A 25,227-nucleotide genomic window follows, 5' to 3' on the forward strand; every position below is an offset into this window, starting at 1 on the left:
ACTCTAGGTCGGATGCGGTGACGATTCGGTGATGATTGATGATAACAAAACTGATGACGCGATCGCTGGAAATGTCAAAACAAAAAATCAGATTCTAAAAAATTAGTATTCCTCCCACTTTTACGGAAATTTTAGTGGAAAAGTTCGGTTTTTAGGTTTAAATAACGCTAAAAAATGCCCGATTCGGGTCTGGCAGTTTTCGAAAAAGACAGCTTCAATGCCGAGAAGTGTAAGTATTTCATAAAATGAAGAAAAAAGGTGAAGACATTGCAAAATTAACTACCCCCCAGACGTCAAAGAGCTGGTGCAGGACTGCGTCGGTGGACCGGAACTGCAGCAGACGAAGGCCAAGATCCAGAGCCACAGTGACACGGTTTCCTCCACCCTGAAGAAGCATGTCTACGAGAACTACATGCAGTTCATCGAGACGGCCAAGGAGATTTCCCGTGAATAGTTTCCGCAATAAGTTAGATTCTAATTATCCTAATATTGATGCATTTTTGGGTTCTAGATCTGGAATCGGAAATGTACCAGCTGTCGCACATCCTGATCGAACAGCGTAACCTTCTGTCGACCTTAAGGGACGAATCGATGCTCGATGATCAGAAGTATATCATCGAGGACCAAAGTATCGATCCGAATGAAAACGAGGAGCAGCAGAACAAGAAGGCGATCCAGTTGATCAAGGAATCGCTCATTGGGTATAAGGTAAGTGTAATGACTAATCTCGTGCGGGTTATTGTATGGCAAAGTCTTGCTGAATATCCACGTGTTATCGCTTCGGCTAGCGGTTGCCGTCTCAACATACGTGCAGAATCTCGAGGCAGTGTTGCCAGACGAAGGCGAGCTCGATGTGCATAATCCTCTGCTGCTTGAGTACAGTAAAAGCAGTCATCAACGACGCAGCCTAAAGCACCATTGGCACGTGAAAAGAAATCGACGGAACGAATGGTTCGACGAGGAGTGCTGAGCTATTTTGGAGAAGAACACAGCGCGGGCGTAATGCTGCAGTAAGGAACCCGGCAGAACGTAAATTGCTACAAACAGAAGCGAAAGCAGCAGACCCAAATCTTTCGAAAGAAAAAGCGCCGCCTGGAAGAACGCCTGGAGTACGAGGACATGGAACTGCTGTGCCATTCTGATGGAACACAACAGTTTTACCAAAAGCTCAATGCATCCCGTGGCTTCGTGCCGCGAGCTGAAATATACAGGGAAGGGGGTCTCTTAATGGACGGACGTGATGTGATCGAAATGTGAAAGCAGTACTTCGATGAGCATCTGGATGGAATAGAGAACGTTGACACGGAAGACCACGGCAACGAAGATAGCTACGTAAGTACAGCAGAGGACGGAAATGAGCCAACTCCCACACTGAGGGATGCTAAAGATGCGTTTCACCAACTTAAAATCAACAAAACAGCTGGTAAGGATGGTATCGCAACTGAACTCCTTTCATAACTGGCCGTTCAGATACAAGGGCGAGAAGGATGGGTCATCGCTGAACACCTTTCACGTGTGGAAATTTTCGCTGCATCGGAATAAGTAACGGAGGATATGCTGTTGAGGAACGTCAAACATCTGCTTCTGGACGACGCGTTCAACTGGTACAGCAATGTCAACGTGTCGGGAGAGTTGGTAAACTGGGATGATTTGAAGCGGCCGAAGCATATCACCGTTTGCAGAGCGAAGAAGAGCCGTTCTCCAAATTTTACCAGGATATATCCACTCTCTTCCAGTACGTGAATCCTCCGGCGATCGATCAAGAGACGCTGTCCATCATCCAGTGGCGATTCCCTAACCTCAAATCTACCTGTGCACCAAGTATAAAATCTTGAATTTTTTTTAACAAATTTGTTTGTAATAAGTAGAAAATGACGAGAATAGCTGCTTTCATCCATTTCTATCTCAATTTTGATCATAAATTCCATGCAATTGCAAGTTTTAGGGTCGGTGCACAGGTAAAAAGTGAGGTTACGCGACGCCACTGCCATCATCAAGAAACGTGAAACGTGAACTCAACGTACGCTTCGATTGCCGCATCACACCAGTGAAGGCGTACAAGGTACTAGACGAACTCCGGAAGCTAGAGCATCATCAGCGATGGATCTCGCTGTCGTATGAGGCACTGATTGAACCAGCGCTGGCTACTACGGACTCTTCGATGCGCCCATCGAAGCCACAACCGCCGCTCCAAAGGTTTGGAAAGGTTCACGCTTTGGAAACGGAAAGCTTTCACAGTTATGAAGAAAGCAGTTCGCCAACAGCCTACGGTGCAGAAGCGGAACAGGTGGCGCAGGACGAAGGTAAGATAGACCAGCAGATGGAAGCCCTCATACAACAAGTGAATGCGCTGAAGCTTAGATTCGTCCGTCGAGAAGCAGTAGGAACACAGACACCCAACCAACAGTTCGAAATGCCAGCGAACAATCCTAACAACCTTCAGCAAGTTCCTGCGGCAAAGAACGCTCGCGATCCACCGGCGGCGACGATTTGTTGGAACTGTGACGAAGGAAGACACCGGTTTATGGACTGCGCCAAACCACAGGCAGTACTGTTTATATAGCTGCGTACAGAAGGGATTATCGCTGCGAAGTTGCCCGACCTGTCTTCAACGCTCGATGTTGCTTTTACCCACCTTGCCAACCTGTGTGATCTTCGGAATGAACTCCTGGAACGCCGTTTTGCATAAAACATGTGTGCTGCACGATGGTTGATAAAGGCTGAAAGGGAGGTCGAGGCACAACACGAATCCATGAAACCACTGTCTGAGGAAGAGAAGCAGATCCTGGACGAAGCCATAAGCCACTTTCCGAAAGACGAACCCGCGAGACTCGGAAGAACAGACCGCTACGTACATCGAATCACCGTCGGAGAAGCAAAGCCACGAAAACAGCGGTACTATCTCATGTCCAAGTACGTTCTTGACGAGGTGAACAAGGAGATCGATCGTATGCTGGAGCTCGACGTGATAGAAAAGGCACTAATCTCGCCGTGGAACAACCCGCTGGTTGACGTGAAGAAGACTGGCCACGGTCAGTACCGCGTCTGTTTAGATGCCCGTCACATTAACTCGGTGATGGTTAACGCGGGGTTTCTCATCTTACAGATATTGGCGATCATGAACAACCTCAGCGGATGCAGCTACATCTCGGTGATCGACCTAAAAGATGCCTTTTGACCGATGCCATTGGAAGAGAAACCCCGGCCGGTGACAGTATTTACAATGCCGCAAAGAGGTCACTCCTAGTTCAAAGCCATTTCCTTCGGATTGTTTACAGCGAGTCAGGAGTCCACTACATAGATGATATAATCATCTGCTCACGCACCTTCGACGAACACATCAAGATGATGAAAGAAGTGGCAAAGCTGCTAATGGACGCTGGACTAACTATCTCCGCCGAAAACTCGAAGTTCTCCCTGGAGGAGATGAAGCATCTCTGAGATGTGCTGAATCAATGTGGATGGAATGTGAATCAGGAGAAGATTGAGTGCATCATGCGTTTCCCAGCTCCACAATGCAGGAAGGAGGTACAGTGGTTGTTAGGGATTTGCAACTGATACCGCAGGTACATTGCAAACTTCTTCAGAATTTCAGTACCGTTGACGGAACTGACGAAGACGAAAACTAAGTTCCGGTGGACGAAAGATGCAAAAGACGCGTTCCTAAAACTCAAACCAGTCCTAGCGATGCCAGATCACACGAAACCGTTTGCTATTACATGCGATTCGAGCGATGTAGCGATTGGTGCGGTGCTGACGCAGGAGACGGATGAGGAAGGACATCCTATTGGCTACTTCTCACAGAAACTCTTTGTCCGAATGAAAGTATTTCGTGACAGAAAGGGAGTGTTTGGCCGTCATCCGGGCGATAGAGAATTTCAGAGGGTACGTAGAAAACACGAAGTTTACGGTATACTGCGATCATTCTGCCTCAAGCTCCCTGAGATCAATGAAAAACCCTACAACACTCATGAGTCGCTGGATACTCGGATTGAACGCCTTTGACTTCGGCATCAAATGCCTAAAGGAAGAAATCAACACCACGGTACCAGAAGCTTTGTCCAGAATTGTCAGCACGTTCGTTTTCGCTGCGGATACTTCCGTCGATCAGTGGTATCAGAAGTTAACGGAACGAATGCAGCAAGACGGGATGAGTTTCCGGACTTCCGCCCGGTGTGAACCAAAAGCTTTACAAAAACTGCGGCTGTAGGAATAAATCACACTTATTTTGGATTTACGAGTTCGGTAATTTTATCTACTGGGTTCGATTTGTAAACAACAAAGTTGGTGACAAATCAGTATTTCCATCTAAAAGAAAGCGAACTTCAGTTAAATGTTCTGCATTTTACTGAGTTCGGTAATGTTTCATACAATTTTCTCGGTAAAATTCAAGCTTCACCGAAAATGGGAATAAGTCAGTAGACGCAGGTACCGACTTTCGGTAATTATTGCAATTTTACTGAGCTTTCGCCATTATAAAATGAAAACAACCAGCTGCCCTCGGAAGCAGCTGTCAAACAAAATCATCGTTTCGTTTTTCGGCAGCTATGTCGGAAAATTCCAGATAATTATTAAAATGCCTTCTAATCGGACAGGAGACTCGAGTTTTTTGTGACCCCGCCAACTTTCATGTAAGTAATAGATAAATTTGTAAAAAAAGTGATTTTACTGAATGTGGCACTACCGAGATTGGCAATGATGCTAACAAAGCTTCTCCCGCCGGATTCTTCTGACTCGTACGAATTTGCTACTAACGAGCAGGGGCGTACAATTTCGTTTCAATGATGCACTTTCATGCAACATTTGAATGAGTCACTTCAAGTGTTTCATACATTTTTCTAATGACTCGGTAGTTAAAAAAAACTTTTCCACTCATCGTAGCACTCGGTAGTCTCCCACCCGGTCGCATTGCTTGTGCTTCACCCGTCAGAGCATTACTGTCTCACTGGTGCGCGCTAGTCTCTCAATGGCTACGGGCGCCGGTTAATTGGATTAAAGTGGTCGAATTTGTTATCCTCTTTCATAAAACATAATTATCATTCTATTGGCGTGCACCACTATTTAAAAATGTGGTTTAAATAGTGTTTTTAGCATGTTGAAGTATTTCAATGACTCATAAATGAAACGAAAATCCAAGCGTATCATCCCATGTTTCATACACACTTGTTTCTGTAGCAGCAACGAACGAGTGTATTGCTGCTCCAGTTCTGCCGCAGCTTTTGTCGTATACAGAGTCTGTATTACAGACGGACATAAATGTACTCTCTGCTGCTCGGTTTATCTGTGCTATCAGCCTCTGCTGTTTGACTCGCGCGCTTTGTTCCCGGTCATTCGCTTCAGCTTCATTTGTTCTCGGTGCGTAGTGTGTCGATCGAAGAAATGAACGAGATTGTTAACACTGCCCAGTTTCGGTTCCCGCCTGGCAGCCCCCGCCCGTCCTATGAGGAAATTGCTAACTTCATAAAGCAATTGGACACTGATCCAATGCTGATGGAGACGGCTTATAAAACGGCACATGACCGGTCACTATTCGTGAAATTTACGAGTTTCGATGCAATGATGGAATCATTGAAAAGAAACTTGGAGCCGCGTAAATTTGTTTACACCAACGGGGACTCGGTTGTGGTACGTATGTGCATAGCCGGTACCAATATGCAGTACGTTCGAGTTTTCGATCTGCCGCCGGAGCTTAGCGACGATAAGTTAACGCAGGCGCTCGGAGCATATGGAGATGTGGAACGAGTAGTTCGTGAGAAGTTTCCCGCTGGTTTGGGGTTGGATCACATGTGTACCGGTGTACGTGGCGTGTACATTGATGTGAAAAAGGCAATTCCCCCAGCAATCGATGTCCAAAATAGGAAAGGAAGGATTTTCTACAGTGGATTAAAGGACACGTGCTTTCAGTGTGGAGAAACAGGACACCGACGGGACGCCTGTCCGAAACGTGTAACGGGACAAGCAGCGAAAACCGCAGCAGGAAACTCCAAGTAACAAATCATACGCAAACGTTGTATCAGGGAAGGACACTCTGGAAATGCCAACGGAAGCAGTGGAGAGCGAAATAATTGAAATTTTGGAAGAAGTGGAAGAGCAGAATGCGGAGTTTTTAGAAGAGGAAGATTGGGAAACAACCACCTGTGAGACAACAAAGGATTCGGAAAAGGAGATTCGCCGGAAGAAGAGCATAAAGGAGCTGGAAGAAGTCGCCAAATCGATCCTGGAAGTGATGACGAACCCAACGGCCAGTGAGCGTCGTAGCCAATTTGCGGCATCTCGATCGAGTTCCGGATCCGGATCTTCTCCGAGAAAAAAATGTGCCCGCAGAACTTTTTATTAGTCCCTTTTAATGAATTGCTTATAGAATAACAAATTGTTCTTTGAGACTTTCGGCTCCGTAAAGTTTTTAATTAAACATTGAGCCTTTAATAAACGAACTAGTAAAAAAAAAAAAAGAGTGTATTGCTGGGTGAGAGATGAAGCATCACAGCAGTCCGTTCGCATGGGAAACGATTTGCTACAGTCGTCGTACGTCATGTTTTCCTTTCGAAATTGCACGACCCTGCTAACGAGCTCCAGTCAACACCAACGCCGATGAGATTTCGTGCCATGTAATCACTGTCTTTACGAATTCCTCTACCAATCAACCAAAAGTTGGCGGGGACACAAAGGGTCAATCATTCTGTGGCAGTCCGAAATGAAACAAAAAAATCGAGATGCGGCATGCGGGAAACCTAAATCAACTGAAAAACTCAGTAATCTGAGGTTATTGCACAATTTACCGAAAATCAGTAATTGCTTCTCACAAAAATTACTAAGTCGGTAGTTATTTGACAAATGATCAATTTACCAATTTACTGACTTTTAAGTAATGGTAACATTACCGAGCAGTCAGCAGTTCAAAAACCCAGTAAAATTTTACCGAAGTCGGTAATCTAAATTCGCTAAGAAGGCGCTCTGACACACCGGTGGTGGAAGATTGTCTCGCTCAATCAGCGAGCTGAAGTGATACTTAGGGAAGTTTCACGACTAACATCAGGAGCACATCTCGGATTCCAGAAGGCATGGCAGAAGCTGCAGATCCAGTTTTACTGGCCGAAGATGATGGAGGACGTCGCACGGTACGTGAGAGGATGTATTGTGCCTTGCAAGATAAATCCGCAAATCGCGTTAGTCTTCTTCTTTTGCATTAAGTTGCAAAAATATGACCGCACCACTATGAGCGACCTGTTGGTCAGAAATTCTACATGCGGCGCTTATATCAAATCCACATGAGGCTGCGGCGAGGCATGCGCGAGGAGATGCACGCGATACAGACGCAATGCGGAAATGGAAAAGATGAAGCCGTATCTCCCTGCAGCATCACTAAATAACATCCCGATTATTAAACACAAAGCCGACGAGGTGATGCGTGTGCATATAAGTGAATCAATGTCGCGATAAATATTATTACGATTTCTGGCCACCTGAGTTGCTATTGTGTTAACTTTTGTTTTGATATGAACGGCCTGAAGGCTGCTGCGATGCTGCTGGGTGGGTGACAGTAGTAATCCTACATTATAGAGATCTGCGGAAGCGGCCATTGTGAGCCAATCGTGCAGAGAGAAATGTCAAAGTGTGAGCCAAACGAACATGTTTATTGTTTGTAGGAATGCGTCGTTCGAACGGTATTGGAATCAGAACTAAACAAATTATAATTATTTACTTTTGATATCGATGAATTGATGGCATATTAAATTGTAGTAAAAAAGATAATAATTAATTAATTATGCTTTCAAGTACTCATGTTCATGTATAAACTTTTGTATCTTCTCTTCTCGTAAAACTTTCCATTGCTGCTGCTTGATTCACTTCTACTGATATGATTAGCGCTATTCTTTGCAATGCATTTCATATTTTTTCGATTGCGCTGCTATTTTTTCCAAAATTTTGTAAAATAAAGCCCGACCATTAATTAGCAATCGTAAACAAAACAACTTGCACCACACAAAGTCACGCACAAAGTTTGAACATCTAGCTTTGTGGCAAGTGTTGGAAGCAGTTGTAAACAAAACAAACAGCGTTGCCGATTCGTCATATAAAACTTCCGCTCATCTCTATATAGAGGATTTCTAGGTGACAGTATCTGTTCGACTTTGACATTGCGTCTGTATCGCGAGAATCTCCTCGCGGGCATATCGCCGCCGCCCAATGTGGATTTATTATGAGCGCCGCAATAAGACATGCAAAGCCTGCAAAGCGCCGAACAGTACAATGATGCCGAACATGGTTGGTCCCAAACCTGCCCGTATACCTTGGGAATTGGTGTCGGTCGACTTCGAAGGTCCATTCACTCGCTCTCGTGTCGGAAATACATGCTCGTCGTAGTTGACTGCCCAAGTAACAATCAGCATGCCTTGAAGGTTTATTCATGTTTTATCGTGGTTTTATACGAGCATGTCAAAAAGCTAGTTGTTCTAAATTAGTTTTATGTGGTAGTTTTTTCATTGGTAGTTTTTTACTTTGAACCTTTGGCGTTCCATAAAACTATCATATAACTTCTGCAATAAACATCTTCAGTTAAAGACTTGCAAGTAGACATGAATTGGTTTTATCACTTATTATATACCATTTCAATAAAACTTGCATTTGCGGTTGTTGTCGGAGAGTTTTTTTTGTAAACAAATACACAAAACTGTGAGGCAATGCATAAAACCAACAAAAGATTTCGTGGCCGTAACATAAACCAAAAAAATGCTGTGATAAAACCGCTAGTTCTATCATGAGCTCAGTTATGACTACCTCAGGAGGGTTAGCCCTATTGGAGGAATCATCAGGAACACAGAGTTTTATCAGAAAAACTAGCTGAATTGCCCGGCTTTGCTCGGGTTTATTTATTGAGGGGGACTGGAGCAAATGCGAAGTCCCATATAGCCGAATGGGTATACATGCCGGTGTTCCGCAAGTTCATGCTGAAAATAAAGAGATTTCAGGTGACATAAAAGCCATATTAAAATACTGCCAAAAATCCAGAATTCCGAAGCACTAAACATTAAATCTACTGATACGTTTCTACGGCATAGAGTGCCATTGTGTTTTCCACACAATCTAAAAAAAACAGCAACACTAAGCTGAAGAGAGGTAAGTCAAGTTCTATTCCATAACTGGAATTTTATATTGGTTTCTCATCTTTGTCACATGGCATTTGTTAGGTTTATTAGTTTCATATATTTCAATGTAAATGATGATTCTTCTTTGCTCTGTAAAAATAAATTAAAGCTAAATCATGTGCTTTCACCATTTTTCAACGGCACTTTGAGAAAGTGTTAATGGTTCATGTAGATCTCAGGTTCCATAGATAAATGTTACGAAAACAAAACCTGAACGTTTCAAATAAGTTTTCGTAGCGTGCTCTATGACCTATCGAATTGCGGAACCGTGGTTTTAAATCTCAATCAGTAGAAATACGTTTGCGTTACAACGTGTAAACGTATGCTGTCCGACTCGCTTACGCTCGTCGGACTTAAAAAAGGGATAACACCTCTGTTCGCATTCTACCGGGCAAATGCTTGGATCTGCTGTTCGCCTAGAAGTGAATCGACGCAAACACGGCGCATCGGACTTTCGGAACATCGGCGGCTTTCTGCCGTCGATGTTCCTCAGTCCTCCATACAGTTGCAACGCAAAAATGTGCCAGAAGTAGTTCCATATTTTATGGTAAACGAATGTTTTGCGGTTCGCTATCTCGATCTTGAAAATAGCGTACGGTATCGATTTTAGACTTACATTCATCAAGCCCGATCGATTGATACCCACATTGCATGGTATCATAGCACAAACCATCATTCCATGGCCGCCATCTTAGATTATGGTCCGTCATCTAGGATTTCAAATTGGCGTAAAATATCTATTTTTAACATCTTATCGTCAAGCCTGATCAAAAGATACACATATTGCATGGCATCATAGTTCAAACCACCATTCCATGGCCGCAATCTTGGAGTATGGTTCGCTATCTTGGAATTCAAAATGGCGTCAAATATCAATTTTTGACTTCTACACATCAAGCCCAATCGACCCATATTGCATGGTGATGGTATCAGCTCATGGCCGCCATCTTGGATTTATAGTCCGCCATCATGTCAAATGTCGATTTTTGCCTTCTATGCATCCAGTCCAATCGATTGATATCCATATTGCATGATATCATAGCTCATGGCTGCCATCTTGGATTATGGTTCGCCATCTTGAATTTTAAAATAGCGTCATATATCGATTTTTGATTTCTACTATCAAGCCCGATCGATGGATACCCATACTGCATGGTAAAATAGCTCAAACCACCATTCCATGGCCGCCATATTGGATTATGGTCTGCCATCTTAGATTATAGTTCGCCATCTTGGATTTCAAAATGGCGTCATATATCTATTTTTGAATTCTACTTGTCAAGCCGATCAATAAATCCCCGTATTGCATGGTATAATTGCTCAAACCACCATTCCATGGCCGCCATATTGGATTATGGTCCGCCATCTTGGATTTATAGTCCGCCATATTGGATTTCAAAATGGCGTCGGATATTGATTTTTGACTCATAAGCCCGATTGATAGAAACCCATATTGCATGGTGTCATAGCTCAAACCACCATTCCATGGCCGCCATCTTGGATTATAGTCCGCCATCTTGGATTTTAAAATGGCGTCAAATATCTATTTTTGACTTCTACTCATCAAGCCCGGTTGATAGATTGGGTATTGCATGGTATCATAGCTCAAACCACCATTCAATGGCCGCCATCTTGGATTATGGTCCGCCATATTGGATTTATAATCCGCCATATTGGATTTCAAAATGGCGTCGGATATTGATTTTTGACTTCTACTCATCAAGCCCGATCGATAGATACCCATATTGCATGACATAATTGCTCAAACCACCATTCCATGGCTGCCGCCTTGGATTATGGTCCACCATATTGGATTTATAGTCCGCCATATTGGATTCCAAAATGGCGTCAAATATCTATTTCTGACTTCTACTCGTCAAGCCCGATCGATAGATACCCATATTGCATGGTATCATAGCTCAAACCACCATTCCATGGCCGTCATCTTGGATTATGGTCCGCCATCTTGGATTCCAAAATGGCGTCAAATATCTATTTTTGACTTCTACTCGTCAAGCCCGTTTGATAGATACCCATATTTTTATGGCACAAATTTCCCGAATGGAGGAGAACGTGCCTCTAGAGCCGACCTACTGATACCCATATTGCATGGTATCATAGCTCAAACCACCATTCCATGGCTGCCATCTTGGATTATGGTCCGCCATCTTGGATTCAAGTATGGCGTCAAATATCTATTTTTGACTTCTACTCATCAAGCCCGATCGATAGATACCCATATTGCATGGTATAATCGCTCAAACCACCATTCCATGGCCGCCATCTTGGATTATGGTCCGCCATTTTGGATTCCAAAATGGCGTCAAATATCTATTTTTGACTTCTACCCATCAAGCCTGATCGATAGATACCCATATTGCATGGTATCATAGCTCAAACCACCATTCCATGGCCGCCATCTTGGATTGTGGTCCGCCATCTTGGATTCCAAAATGGCGTCAAATATCTATTTTTGACTTCTACTCGTCAAGCCCGATCGATAGATACCCATATTGCATGATATCATAGCTCAAACCGCCATTCCATGGCCGCCATCTTGGATTCAAAAATGGCGTCAAATATCTATTTTTGACTTCTACTCGTCAAGCCCGATCGATAGATACCCATATTGCATGGTATAATCGCTCAAACCACCATTCCATGGCCGCCATCTTGGATTATAGACCGCCATCTTGGATTCCAAAATGGCGTCAAATATCTTTTTTGACTTCTACTCATCAAGCCTGATCGATAGATACCCATATTGCATGGTATCATAGCTCAAACCACTATTCCATGGCCGCCATCTTGGATTATGGTCCGCCATCTTGGATTCCAAAATGGCGTCAAATGTATATTTTTGACTTCTACTCGTCAAGCCCGATCGATAGATACCCATATTGCATGGTATCATAGCTCAAACCGCCATTCCATGGCCGCCATCTTGGATAATGGTCTGCCATCTTAGATTGGCGAACTATCTTGGATTTCAAAATGGCGTCATATATCTATTTTTGAATTCTACTTGTCAAGCCGATCAATAAATCCCCGTATTGCATGGTATAATAGCTCAAACCACCATTCCATGGCCGCCATATTGGATTATGGTCCGCCATCTTGGATTTATAGTCCGCCATATTGGATTTCAAAATGGCGTCGGATATTGATTTTTGACTTATTAGCCCGATTGATAGAAACCCATATTGCATGGTGTCATAGCTCAAACCACCATTCCATGGCCGCCGTCTTGGATTATGGTCCACCATATTGGATTTATAGTCCGCCATATTGGATTCCAAAATGGCATCAAATATCTAGTTTTGACTTCTACTCGTTAAGCCCGATCGATAGATACCCATATTGCATGATATCATAGCTCAAACCGCCATTCCATGGCCGCCATCTTGGATTATGGTCCGCCATCTTGGATTCAAAAATGGCGTCAAATATCTATTTTTGACTTCTACTCGTCAAGCCTGATCGATAGATACCCATATTGCATGGTATAATCGCTCAAACCACCATTCCATGGCCGCCATCTTGGATTATGGTCCGCCATCTTGGATTCCAAAATGGCGTCAAATATCTATTTTTGACTTCTACCCATCAAGCCTGATCGATAGATACCCATATTGCATGGTATCATAGCTCAAACCACCATTCCATGGCCGCCATCTTGGATTATGGTCCGCCATCTTGGATTCCAAAATGGCGTCAAATATCTATTTTTGACTTCTACTCGTCAAGCCCGTTCGATAGATACCCATATTGCATGGTATCATAGCTCAAACCACCATTCCATGGCCGCCATCTTGGATTATGGTCCGCCATCTTGGATTCCAAAATGGCGTCAAATGTCTATTTTTGACTTCTACTCATCAAGCCCGATCGAAAGATACCCATATTGCATGGTATCATAGCTCAAACCACCATTCCATGACCGCCATCTTTGATTATGGTCCGCCACCTTTAATTCCAAAATGGCGTCAAATATCTATTTTTGACTTCTATTCGTCAAGCCCGATTGATATATACCCATATTACATGGTATCATAGCTCAAACCACCATTTCATGGCCGCCATCTTGGATTATGGTCCGCCATCTTGGATTCCAAAATGGCGTCGAATATTGGTTTTTGACTTCTACTCATCAAGCCCGATCGATAGATACCCATATTGCATGGTATCAAACCTCAAACCACCATTCCATGGCGGCCATCTTGAATTATAATCCGCCATCTTGGATTATAGTCCGCCATCTTTGATTTCAAAATGGCGTCGGATATTGATTTTTGACTTCTACTCATCAAGCCCGATCAATAGATACCGATATTGCATAGTATCCGTAACAGATTTACCGTTAAATAGCATGCCTTCTGACGTTTTGGCCGCCCTCTTGGAATCCGAGCCGCCATCTTGAATTCCAATACCCTTATAACCACCTCCTTAATTTAACAACTGTGTATACCAAATTTGGTTGAAATTGGTTGAGGCATTCCAGAGTTATGCTGGAACATACATACATACATACAAACAAATAAACATACAAACATACAAATTAACATACAAACATACATACATTGACTTTTATATATATAGATATGTTGCCCAGCCGGGATAATTTATGTAAATACAGAAAAAATATTGCTCAATTTATGATTTCACGTACAGCTTAAGATCAAATTAAACCGTACAACACGTTTCCGTCATTTTATTTTGTCAGAAAAATTATATGTCTTAAACTCTTCTGTGTTGAAAAAACCTTATTTGTACCCAATTCCACCGAGTAAATTAAATGCATTTAACTTCCAAATTATGCATAGTTTGTGTGGCGCACTAAGTTTTTGTCATTATCACAGTCACATTCACCACACATTTTCCGTGGCATGTCTCCTGACACGTATTAAATAGGAAAACAAATCTGAATTCCATATCTGCATCTTTCCAATTGATGGCTGGATAAAAAACCAAGCATAATTTATTCTGACGATCGAACATTGAGAGTGAAAAATAATCAAAACAATTATTTGACAAGTCAGAAGATGGTTTTATTTAGAAGATTGATAAAACTATGATACAACTCGAAATCCTAAGCCGGTTTGCATACGAAGTCCTGTAGACCCTAATAAGACTGGGCCAACTAGCCAGTACGTGGGCTTATTGAGGCATACAAGAACTCGAGAGCATTTTCAAGTCGGCATAAATGGTTTTATGTTTAGGATTTTTGATTCGCTAAAAAACTTTGATAAAATTAAAATTGTTACTTGGGTGGGTAACGAAGAACGCCATCGTTCATCCGATGAGCTCTGCGGACTCCGTCAAAATGGTGAAATTCCTAGAACATTCCTGTACATTTCGGTAGGGAGCTGATACTGCACACTGATCTGCATACTTAGCAGGAGTTGAACACACCCGACGATCCGAAAGAGGCGCAGGACGTATTACTCTCTGCGATTCGACACATCCACGAGTTCATCATTCAACGCATAAAGAACAATCACGAGAAGACTAAGGGGCGATTTCTTCACCCTGGCTTAAGCGTTAAGCCAGGTTTAACTGTATGGGTAAGCCTGGCTTACCGGTTAAGCCGAGGTGAAGAAATCGGCCCTAAGCAGCGATAAAACATGCGGACACGCGACAGCGTTTTCAAGGTTGGCGATCTTGTCTGGCGAAGAACCTTCACACAGTCTGCCAAGGTGGATCACATCAACCGCAAACTCGACTCCAAATTCGCTCCGGCTCCTAGAGAGCAATATCTACATGCTGGAAGACGTGAAGGATGGCAAGAGAGGACAGTACCATGCCAAGGACATAAAGCCAGACTAACGAAGTTAATACCACAAGCTATGTAAGCAGCAACAGCTGTCAACTACGAATTATCTTCGGAGAATCACCAAAATACGCGAAGCGGTCAAGATTCCATGGTGCAGAGCGAGAAACCAGACAACGCCCAAGTGTAGCAGAAGGAACGCAGTGAAGAAGAAACACAACGCCCAGTCGAGCTCCACAACCACGTCGAGCGTCCACGGTCAGGTGAGGTGTAATGAGCAACAACTTTTTATAAACTACATCTCCACCTTGGCCATTATACAGCTTTGTTGCAAATTCGTTTGTCGACTACGAACTTCGTAAGAAGTAAAAATACGCTTTGCGGTCAAGACAACGGTTCATCAGCAGCGAGAATTATTGCGGTACACCAACACCGCGTACCGCGCGCCGTTCACGATCGTGAGAAATCGTACCCTGCGTCTTTGGAAACGACGAGCAGGGAGCTCTGCAGTACACCAGCTTGCTTCCGGATAGGAGGAGTATATAATAATGTGGACATTTTACGGAAATGGCCGGAATAAAACGGACCGAGTTGGACAAATTACTTCGAATGGATGTATTTCTGTACACTGACTTGTGTTCTTACAATGATGTAGTCACTGGAGAGTAAGCTGCCGACGGCCAGTCAGTCGTAAATAGAGCTGGGGGTTCTGATAACCCGAGCAAAAATATGTCTGCTACAGTTCGGCTATCCTGCTACTATCGCCCTCGATAGTCCGATAAGGCATTCTAATTACTGCTCGATGACGGGAATCCGGGATCAGCTTCCTGCGCCAACTTTGCTTCGATTACAGCGTCTTCTCGTCGATCCTCGTTCTGCAAATATCGTATTTGACTTGACTCGCTTGTTGGTTCCGGTGCTATTCCTGTGGCGTTGGAACATTCTTTCTCCGGATGTCCGACCCTTCCACATATAGTGCATCGCGGCTTCTTCTGCGGCAATGGACATTTGGCTGACAGATGACCCTTCTCGTTACAGTTGAAACAGCGTCTAACTGGTGGTTGCTTTTCGTCATCTTCAGCGACAGAATACTCATTCCGTTCGTTGTTCTGCGACACCTGATGTTTCACTGCATCATTCTGGACGTATGGTTTCGTATTCACAACAGCTCTCATCCGAAGGTAACGTTGGAGACAACAAATAAGCTCCTTGACTTGGTGCAAATCCTTCGACATGAGATACTCCTGGATCTTGTCATTGTTCACGTTCCTTACAATGTAGGCGATAACAGCTTCTTCGGACAAACGACCCTCTTTCGCAATCCTTTGCATTTCGTAAACATAGCATTCCTCGTCTTCATCCTCGTCACGGAATCGCTTTGCTAGTTTGAAGTGCACGTCAGCTTCGTTCATGCGGCTTGAAAACGCTTCACAGATAGATGTCTTAAAACTCTCCCAATCCAACGTGGTCTCGTCCTGTGCTTCGAACCATTTTCTCGCTGTGCCGGTCAATCTCGAGTGCGCGTAGTGTAATCGAGCTCGCGGTGATAATCCATAAACAACGGCATATCCTTCGATCTTGTTTATCCAGCGGCTGCATCCTCCTTCTTTGCCGTTGAAGCACGGAATAAAACGTTCAACTTCTACCGGATGAAGAAAAGCTTCACGAGCGGAGTGACGCAAATGTGCGCTGTTGCGGTCGCAGGATTCAGATACGGTGGATCCTCGAGAGCACACACTAACGGTTGCTTCACTTTCCTCGTCAAATTCTCCCTCCTGAAGGTCGTATACATTCACGTTAGAAAATCTCCTTTGAAATGACGGCGACAACGAATCCTGTTCAGGCACAAATTCGGTGAACACGATTCTCGACGTAGACAAATGTTGCCGACTTTCTTCCTGTTTGGGAATGACGGTGCCTTTTCTCGACGATGACGACATGTTTGCGGAGTCCCAAGATGGCGACTGAATACGTTCCGCCTCGTCGAACCGACGTTTTCTCAAAAACGCTACTTTTAGCGAAAATCGATAAATTCGGATCGATAACACTAAACTCCGATCTTCCGCGTACACAATTTAGGCATTTTCCGGTCTAATCCCACTTCTGAACTGTGGACATTTTACGGAAATGGCCGGAATAAAACGGACCGAGTTGGACAAATTACTTCGAATGGATGTATTTCTGTACACTGACTTGTGTTCTTACAATGATGTAGTCACTGGAGAGTAAGCTGCCGACGGCCAGTCAGTCGTAAATAGAGCTGGGGGTTCTGATAACCCGAGCAAAAATATGTCTGCTACAATAATAATAATAGTTACAACACTGTATTTCTTTTCAGGGCAATCTTGACGATAAGGTTTTTATCCATGAGGGCGGTTTGATCGAATTGGACCCCAACGATTATCGTCCCATCTGTCGGATCCATCTATTTCTCTTCAACGAGATACTTGTTCTGGCCAAAGTCAAGCATGATAAGTAAGATCCTCTATTTCTTCGTCTTTTGTGGTATGTTTTTCATTTCCCTATCCATCCGCAGAAAACTGGAATTCCTCACGGAGTACGACACCAAAAAGATCGCCGTCATCAATATCAAGGACCTGGACGGGGTTAACAAGAATGCTATCAACGTGTTCACCAGCGACGGGGCGCGCATCTTCCAGTGCGTCAACTCGGCTTCCAAGCTGGAGTGGATCGACAAGTTCGAGGTGGCGATCAAGTTCAACCAGCTGAAGCACAAGAAGGGCCCCGCCCCGCAACCGCCGACGACGTTGAACTTGAAGAACCGCCAGCAGAAGTCGGTGGACAGCGAGATCATGATGACGCTGAGTCCGACGGCTTCCGAGGTGGCCGCTGCCGTGGTGGAGAATCTGGCTCCGGATTGGTTGGCCTCGGCGCCGGAGGAAATTCAGGCGGAAATTGCCCAGAGGCATTTTGAGGATTGTTTGGCGTTGGTGCAGAAGTGCGAGGAATATCTGGTGAAGGACAGTAGTTTTCGCGGGGCGGCGGAAATCAGAGAGAAGATCAAGGGTTTGAAGAGCACGTTGTCGTCGGTTTTGATGCAGGAGTTGTCCAATTCGCAGAGTCGGAGCTTGCAGGCTGCTTTGCGATCCAGTAGGAGGCCTTTGAAGTTGCTGGTCGAGATGGAGAAGGCCCGAGAAGCTTGTGGGATACTGTTGAGAGTTTGTAGCAGTGCTATAAGAACTTCACAGAGACAGGCACGTCGGAACAATCTGGCGGTTTCGGAACTATTCTTCTGCGATGTGGCGCAAGTGGCCAGCGAGTTCTTGAGGGCTTTTAGCAGCAAGGTTTCTTGTACCAGTGCGTTGATCGTTTGGTGCAACATGGAGTTGCAGTATTTTGCTTCACAGTTGATCAAACACTACCTGACCAAGGATACTCAACTGGAGATGGTGGCCAGAGTGGTGGAAGGCGTTCGAAATCCGTGCTCTAAGCTAACGGATATTGGACTGGATTTGTCCTACCACATGGAGGGTTTGCTGCGAAATACTCTGGAACAGCTCCTGGAGGAAGCGAAATTTCGGTTGGTGGATTCCATCGGACGAACCGAAGACGTTTGGCAGCCGTACAACCTGCAGACGAAGACCAATTTGAGAAGCGTCCTGAAGGAATTCGACGCCCTAGGTTTGGACATGAAACCTCTCGTTACGGGCGATACTTGGATCAATCTTACGCAAACGTCGGTGAACTTCTGCAGACATTTCCTGACCACCACGGAAAGCTGTGCCTATCTAGCGAAGTACGACTCCCTAAAACAGGACGCGGAGCAGCTTCTGAAAGAACTTTTCCTGGCACAGCACGCCGTCAAGCCTCATCCGTCGATGAGCGTGGATCTGAACTTCATTGCGAAGAACAAGATCTACATGGGCGATGTGCTGCTTCCGATTGCTATCGCTCGCTTCGAGAAAATCTCCGATAAGAAACCGGAACTGTTGATGGAACTTCAGCTGCAACTGCGTGGTCCTCCGAAACCGAAACCCCGGAGCGTTTATCAGACGGATGTTCTCTAAATTTCCTTACAGCAAACCGAGAGATGATCTTGCAACGTATTTATTCCATTCGAAGTTTAACATTAGATTAAAATAATAAAGTTATTTTTAGAAGATGAATGATGCACTTTCTTTTTTGACTTTTTAAGCAATCAAAATGCACTTACCTTATCTACATTCCAGACCCCTAGTCACCGAAAGTTATTTTCTTCCCCTGAAATTGCTGGATTCCCTTCTCCTTCTGCTTGGCCGCCCAGGATGGGTGCAGATCGGTCGGCGGCGCCACTTGAGTAACCGTTTCACGCCGGCCCTCATCCGCATCGAACACAATCTTTTTTCCTTGGAACGGCTTCAGTCCCTTCTGCTTCTGCTTGGCTGCCCACGAAGGATGGACATCTTCCGCCGGTTCCTGTTGCTTACGTGACTGATCTGCCTGTTCGCCGGAATCGAAAACAATCTTCCCTTGGAACGGTTTCAGTCCCTTCTGCTTTTGCTTAGCCGCCCAGGAAGGATGTATATCTTCCGCTGGTTCCGGCTGTTTCGATTGCACCACCTGTTCACCGGAATCGAAAACAGTCTTCTTCCCTTGGAACGGTTTCAGTCCCTTCTGCTTCTGCTTGGCCGCCCAGGAAGGGTGCAGGTCTTCTCCAGCGGGGGACACGATCTCCGCGTTGTCAGTCGAGTCGAACTTGATCTTTTTTCCAGCAAAAGGTTGCAAGTTGCGCTGTTTCTGCTTGGCCGCCCACGACGGATGAAGTTCTTCTGAGTGTTCGGCTTGTTCGGCCAATGATTTGCGATGACCTTGGAATGGCTTGATTCCTACAAAAAGAAGACATGTTTTGTAAGAGATATTTTGAAGATATTCGAGTAATTGACAGGATCGTTTATCACTTAAGATAGAAGAAATATTGTAAATAGTCATTCACTAGACAAATCCAAATGCACCAAACACATTAATCTTTTGCAAAACCTAAACTTCTTCTTCTTTATGGGTCTACGTCCCCACTGGGACTAGACCTGCTTCGCTTCAGCTTAATGTTCTTTTAGCACTTCCTAAACCTAAACTACAAAATCTTTAAACATTTTTTAGGGTTTCATCAAAAGTAGCTTTAACATAAATCTACAGAAGGAATATGTTGAAGATCCCTGTCAAAAGCTTTAGTAGCAGTTTCGAGAACTAATGCTGAAATTTCGAACTGAAATTCTTCTTGGGACACCATGAAAAGTTTATCTTGTGCTGACCGAAAGCTTCCGCGAAATTTAACTAGCATAGGAAGCAATATTAGAAAACTCCGCCAGGGTTACCAGAGGGCACGAAAAGGGCGGAATGGTTCTTAATTTGAACTATATTTATTGCTGTTGTAGAGTTTTTCGAGGATAACTACAAATCGATCGAGGCTAAGTTGTTTGAGTTGCTCTATTACTTACCTTTCTGTTGCTGTTTCGCCTTCCAAGAAGGATGAATATCGCCATCTTCTTGTGCATCCTTACCGAATGGTCGCTTCTGAGGTCGTTCATCTCGCTTTCCGAGCATTTCTTTTCGCTTATTAGCTCGCTTCCAGCTATATTCCTCCTCCTCTTCTTGCTGCTGCTGTTTCTTATCGATAACCGGTGCCGTGGCCACATAATTCTGACCAGAGCTCGTTACGAAGAAGCTATCTTGAAATTGAACGCACTTATCCTCGCTGTCCTCTTCTTCTGGAGATTTGAATTCTTTCTTTGTCTTTTGTTTCTGCTGTTCCTTTTTAGTCCGCTTCTCTTCAACTTTTTCCGAGGAAACCTTCTCTTTGGCGGGCGTCAATTTTACAAACTTCCCAACTTCCTCCTTCCCTTCATCCTCTTCAGAATCCGACCCCGACGAGGTTCCCTCTGACTCTCCGTTTTCCACAACAGCTTCGCAGAATCCTTGATCCTCGGATTCCTGGTCCACGACTTGCTTCACCTTCTTCTGAACCTTCTCCCGCTTCTTGACCTTCTTAGCTTTCTTTCCACCCTTGTCCTTCTTTGCATCGTCTCGATTTTTCAGATACTTATCCAGCACTTCCATTTTGCTAGACAACCCGAACCTCCGTATCAGTGCCCTCACCTCCGGCAGCAATTTCTTGTTCTCGTGGAACCGCATCAGCGCTCGTTCCTCCAGACCCGTCCCACCCGCACTCTTTTTCGGATTGAACCGGATGACGGCTTTGGCCAGTTCCGACGCCGGCAGTGCCTTTATGTGACCCATCAACGCTTCCAACGATTCGAGCTTCTTTGCGGCTCGTTTATTGTCCGCATTTGAATCATGTTTCGCCTTCCAGAAGCGGACGTCCCGGACCAGCTTGTGCATGATGTTCTCCCGGGCGATTTTCACGTGGTTCCGGAAGATTTGAAGCTGAAAGGGTTGCATTCGTGATTGCGATGTTGAAAGGCCTTTGGCGCAATAATTACCTCGTGGTTGAGTTTATCCGTATCCATGATTCGATTTAAAGTAATTACGGTATTTTTAATAGTTGAAACATTAATATTTTATTAGATAAAATTGTACAATTTTTTCTTCTTCTTCTTCTTCTTCTTCTTATTTGTGATGGGACCGGTGACAGAGACCATATGCCCAGTGGGTTTCGTGTTTGCGCTCTGTTTGATGCCAACGCGGTCGGGCATCTGGTACTTGGGCACAAACTCAAGCACCGGTTTTGTTGTTTACAGTTCCTTTTTCACTTTTCTCAAAAAGCGTACAACGTCTCGGAATGTGTCCACATCATTGGATTTAAACAGGTCTACAAGCGTCCGGAATTTTCCATCGAAGTCATACTCCGAGCGGGTGATAGCGTATTTATTGCAGTGCAAAACTACATGGTCTGCCGTATCCTCGGTTAGGCAAACGTCGCAGTCCGGGTCGTCTACAATTTTCATCTTGGCCAGCCAGTTGTTCGCGAAGCTGTGTCCGGCCATCAAGCGGTTCAGGCCTCGAATCTCCAAATTATTTAGTGGCTTGTTTTTGTACCAAGGGTGATCGCTGTAACTCGGCTGTATCGAGAAGAAATGTTTCCCCTTCTCTTCTGCATAAGTGCAATACCAGTTGTTCGTATTTTCGATTCGTAGTTGGTTGAAGGTGTGGAGTGCATCGTTAATCAATATTCCGTTTTCCAGGACCTGGTCCGAGTATACACCGGCCTTTGCCAGTTCGTCTGCTATATCGTTGCCTTCGATTGCACAATGGCTTGGGATCCACTGTATTGTCACGTTCATGGTTGTTGCAATCTCTACGATTTCCTGGATAACCGAGTTTCTCCTAGGATTCGCCAACAGACCCTCAATCAACTGACAGGATGACAGAGAATCTGTGAACAGTACTGCTCCCTCGATGCACTCGCTTTGCAAGTACTTCAGTGCCACTAGTATAGCGTATAGCTCCGCAGTCATTATGCATGTTTCCGTATCCAACTTCAGGCTGATTCTATGCTTCGTGGCTGCACAGAATACTCCTACTCCGCAGGCGTCCTCAATTTTTGAAGCATCTGTGTAGATGTTCGGTCGGAATTTATATTTGGTGTTTTGCAGGTACAAGAAGGCTTGTTTTAGGACTCGTGGATTACAGTTCCTTTTCGCTGGTGCTCCTTCCATCAGCGTGACTTGAATGTCCAACGGCTGATGTTGGTAAACCGTGATATTCGGTAGGATCGCGTCAAATACGTTCAGATGTTTTAGATACGTTCGTTCCAGCAGTGTGAGCATATCGTCTGGAATATCCTGTCCTCTCAGTTGAAGTAGCTGCTCTGCTACCACACTGTCGTTTTGAATGTGTTTGGCCACCTCCTTACAGGTTACTTGCTCCAAGCGTATGTCCAATGGGCTTTCTCCTGCCAAGGCCGCCAGTGTGTTTCTCGGGGTAGTTCTTGAACAACCAGTTACTTTACGCCAGCACTGGTTGATGATCACCTGTAGCTTTTCTCTGTTGGTCTTACTGGCGTTACCAAATGCAGTGCACCCATATTCTAGTGCACTTCGTATTAGCGATTTGTAGAGCATTCTCATGGTTTCCGGATGTCCACCGTGTTTTATCTTGGCGATGACCTTCAGCATATTTAAACGATCCTGTATTTTGCCGCAGAGTTCTCGGATATGTGCTCCGAAACTCATAGAACGATCCAGATATATTCCCAAGTGTTTATAGTTGATGACTGTTTCGACGGGTTTCCCTGCGACCTTTAATCCCAGGTCAACGTTAGTGGCTTTGAAGAGTATCGCTTTGGTTTTTTCTGGATTTATCACCAAGTTCAAATCCTGTGCCTGCTCTTGGAATTTGTCGAGTTGCTCTTGCGCAGCTTGCTTGGCGTTTTCCGTGTTGGTCCCAGTCACTATAAGGGTGAAATCATCCGCATACTGTACCAGTGTTACCTTCTCATCAGTAGTGTTGTGCAATCCGGCTGTATACAAGTTGAATAGGGTCGGCGACAAAACATCACCTTGCGGCAGGCCATTACTTATGATTCTCTTGATGTCCTCTTCTCCACATCTAAGGGTTACGGTGCGATTGCGTAGGAACGACGCTATCCAACATATATACTCCTGCGGTACTTTCAACCTTCCCAATAGTTCTTCCAGTTTGTCCGTGCGAACCGCATTGAAAGCGTTACTCAGGTCTAGAAAGACAGCGATGGTGGTTAGTCCTTTCCGTTTATTTGATTGGATGAGGTTCACGATATATGAGGTGCATGTGGATGTCGACTGTCCTTTCCGGAATCCAAAAGACAGTTTGGGCAGCAGCTCCCGGCTATCGATGATCTGGTTCAGTTCATCTAGTACAGCCGAATTGATAGTTTTAGTTAGGGTAGGTAACAGTGCTATGGGCCTGTTTCCTGCGGCGGTGGTGTTATCCTTGCCGGGCTTCGGTACTGCTACGATGCGGATTTCCTTTAGCTGGTGTGGTAGACTGCCTTGTCTCCAATAGTTGTTAAGATCGATCAGGATGAGTTGCGACACCTGAGGCTTCAGTGATTTCAGCATTTCATACGTGATGCGATCTGTTCCAGGGGCCGATGATTTCTTACGATTGAGGATGTTGCTCCATTTGGTTTGGTCGATAATGTTGGAGTTTGCTACTTGCAAGTAGCTCGTAGCTTCTTCTCTGTAGATGTCGTTTGGTCCTAGGTGTAAATCCATGAACTCCTTAGCAAGTTCTGGACTATCCTGGATGATGTTGTTACGCGTAGCTGTTTTCTTCCCAGTTAGACGTCGAATTTTTGACCACAGTTCTGCTGAACTAGTTTGCGGGTCCACTTGCTCAGCAAACTTGTTGATGCTCTCCTTTATATTTTGCTTTTTCTTCCTGGTAAAAACGGCGGCGCACCGTTTCAGCTCAATCAGGTTGTCCATTGTGCTATTCTTGTTGAATGTCGCCAACGCACGCTGCTTGGCACACCAAGCCGACTCCACCTCCTCACTCCACCAATATTTTGGTTCATATCGGTTGATTATTCGGTTTCTTTTTATGATGACTCCTATTTCCCGGGTGAGGTCACCGATACCGTTGACTGTATCCGTACCTACCTTGGCCAAGTCTGATTCGATCTGTTTTTTGTTGAACACGTACCTTTCTTTATCCCGGAGTCCTGCTTTGTACTTTATCTCGATTATCAAGTGATGACTACCTATTGCTTCTTCGAGGACGGTCCAAGTACAGTCCAGCACGATGTTACTCGAGGCCAGCGTGAGGTCGATAGCGGTTGCTTTTTTGTTCAACTGCTGCGGTCGATACGTTGGGCTACCATCATTCAGCATTATCATGTCTGAATTGTTGGTTTCCTGTAGTACTACCGCTCCTCTCGGCGATGTTTTTTCGTTTCCCCACTGTGTGTGATGGCTGTTTAGATCTCCGCCTAAAATTGCATTGGGGTATTTCTCTAGTTCAGCTAGAATTAGGTTGATGTCCTGCTGAAAGTCCTGTAAAGGGGTTGAAGGTGCTGCATATAGAGCAACTAATACTAGTTTTAGAATAGGGACGTAGATAGCCACGCATTGGCTACCGTCACTGGTTGCTGGCATATCGATTGTCTGGAATCCAAAGTCTCTGTGCAGGTATATAGCCGCACCACCATATCCGTCGTGTCTGGATTTTAATACTTTATTGAATCCGCTGATGTTGTACTGCTTGGAGGTTTCTCTGTCTGCTTTCGTCCACGTTTCCGAAACCAGGGCTGCCGTGTACTGCCCTGTGGCTAGTGTCCGCTGCAATTCTTCTTTGTGTTTCGAGACGCTCTGTATGTTGACCTGCATTATTTTTATTTCTTTTTTCTTATCCATTTTTGGTGTTTAGAAGGTT

At 44.7% G+C, this 25,227-nt stretch overlaps 2 protein-coding genes across 3 annotated transcripts; one reads left to right on the top strand and one right to left on the bottom strand.

The window, feature by feature from the left end:
• Positions 1-26: 26 nt before the first annotated feature.
• Positions 27-21,458, bottom strand: LOC109413691 (ABC transporter F family member 4). Of its 2 annotated transcripts, XM_062861041.1 has the most exons (4): positions 21,354-21,458; positions 20,352-21,297; positions 19,091-19,742; positions 27-65 (listed from the first exon to the last, which is right to left on the bottom strand). In XM_062861041.1, the coding sequence occupies exons 1-3, from the start codon at positions 21,378-21,380 to the stop codon at positions 19,111-19,113; spliced, it is 1,605 nt and encodes a 534-aa protein (XP_062717025.1). In that variant the 5' UTR covers positions 21,381-21,458; the 3' UTR covers positions 27-65; positions 19,091-19,110. The 2 variants fall into 2 exon arrangements, with proteins under 2 accessions (XP_062717025.1, XP_019542956.3); XM_019687411.3 differs by lacking the exon at positions 27-65 and having other exon boundaries at positions 18,969-19,742.
• Positions 95-19,043, top strand: LOC109413690 (exocyst complex component 8). Its single transcript, XM_019687410.3, has 5 exons — positions 95-229; positions 291-446; positions 512-708; positions 17,255-17,391; positions 17,453-19,043. Exons 1-5 carry the CDS (start codon positions 175-177, stop codon positions 18,942-18,944), a joined length of 2,037 nt encoding a protein of 678 aa, XP_019542955.3. The 5' UTR covers positions 95-174; the 3' UTR covers positions 18,945-19,043.
• Positions 21,459-25,227: the final 3,769 nt, after the last annotated feature.

This window comes from Aedes albopictus, chromosome 3 (assembly GCF_035046485.1).
Source record: "Aedes albopictus strain Foshan chromosome 3, AalbF5, whole genome shotgun sequence".
NCBI classification, from domain to species: domain Eukaryota; kingdom Metazoa; phylum Arthropoda; class Insecta; order Diptera; family Culicidae; genus Aedes; species Aedes albopictus.

What these genes read in the sequence shown, in the direction of transcription:
- LOC109413690 (XM_019687410.3), top strand. Translation starts at nt 175, where the DNA reads ATGCCCGATTCGGGTCTGGCAGTTTTCGAAAAAGACAGCTTCAATGCC. An exon ending in CAGCTTCAATGCCGAGAAGT is followed by an intron (nt 230 to 290) that starts GTAAGTATTTCA and finishes ACTACCCCCCAG; the next exon opens with ACGTCAAAGAGCTGGTGCAG. An exon ending in GACGGCCAAGGAGATTTCCC is followed by an intron (nt 447 to 511) that starts GTGAATAGTTTC and finishes TTTGGGTTCTAG; the next exon opens with ATCTGGAATCGGAAATGTAC.
- LOC109413691 (XM_062861041.1), bottom strand. Translation starts at nt 21,380, where the DNA reads ATGGATACGGATAAACTCAACCACGAG. An exon ending in CGGATAAACTCAACCACGAG is followed by an intron (nt 21,298 to 21,353) that starts GTAATTATTGCG and finishes CAACCCTTTCAG; the next exon opens with CTTCAAATCTTCCGGAACCA. An exon ending in GGCGAAACAGCAACAGAAAG is followed by an intron (nt 19,743 to 20,351) that starts GTAAGTAATAGA and finishes TTCTTTTTGTAG; the next exon opens with GAATCAAGCCATTCCAAGGT.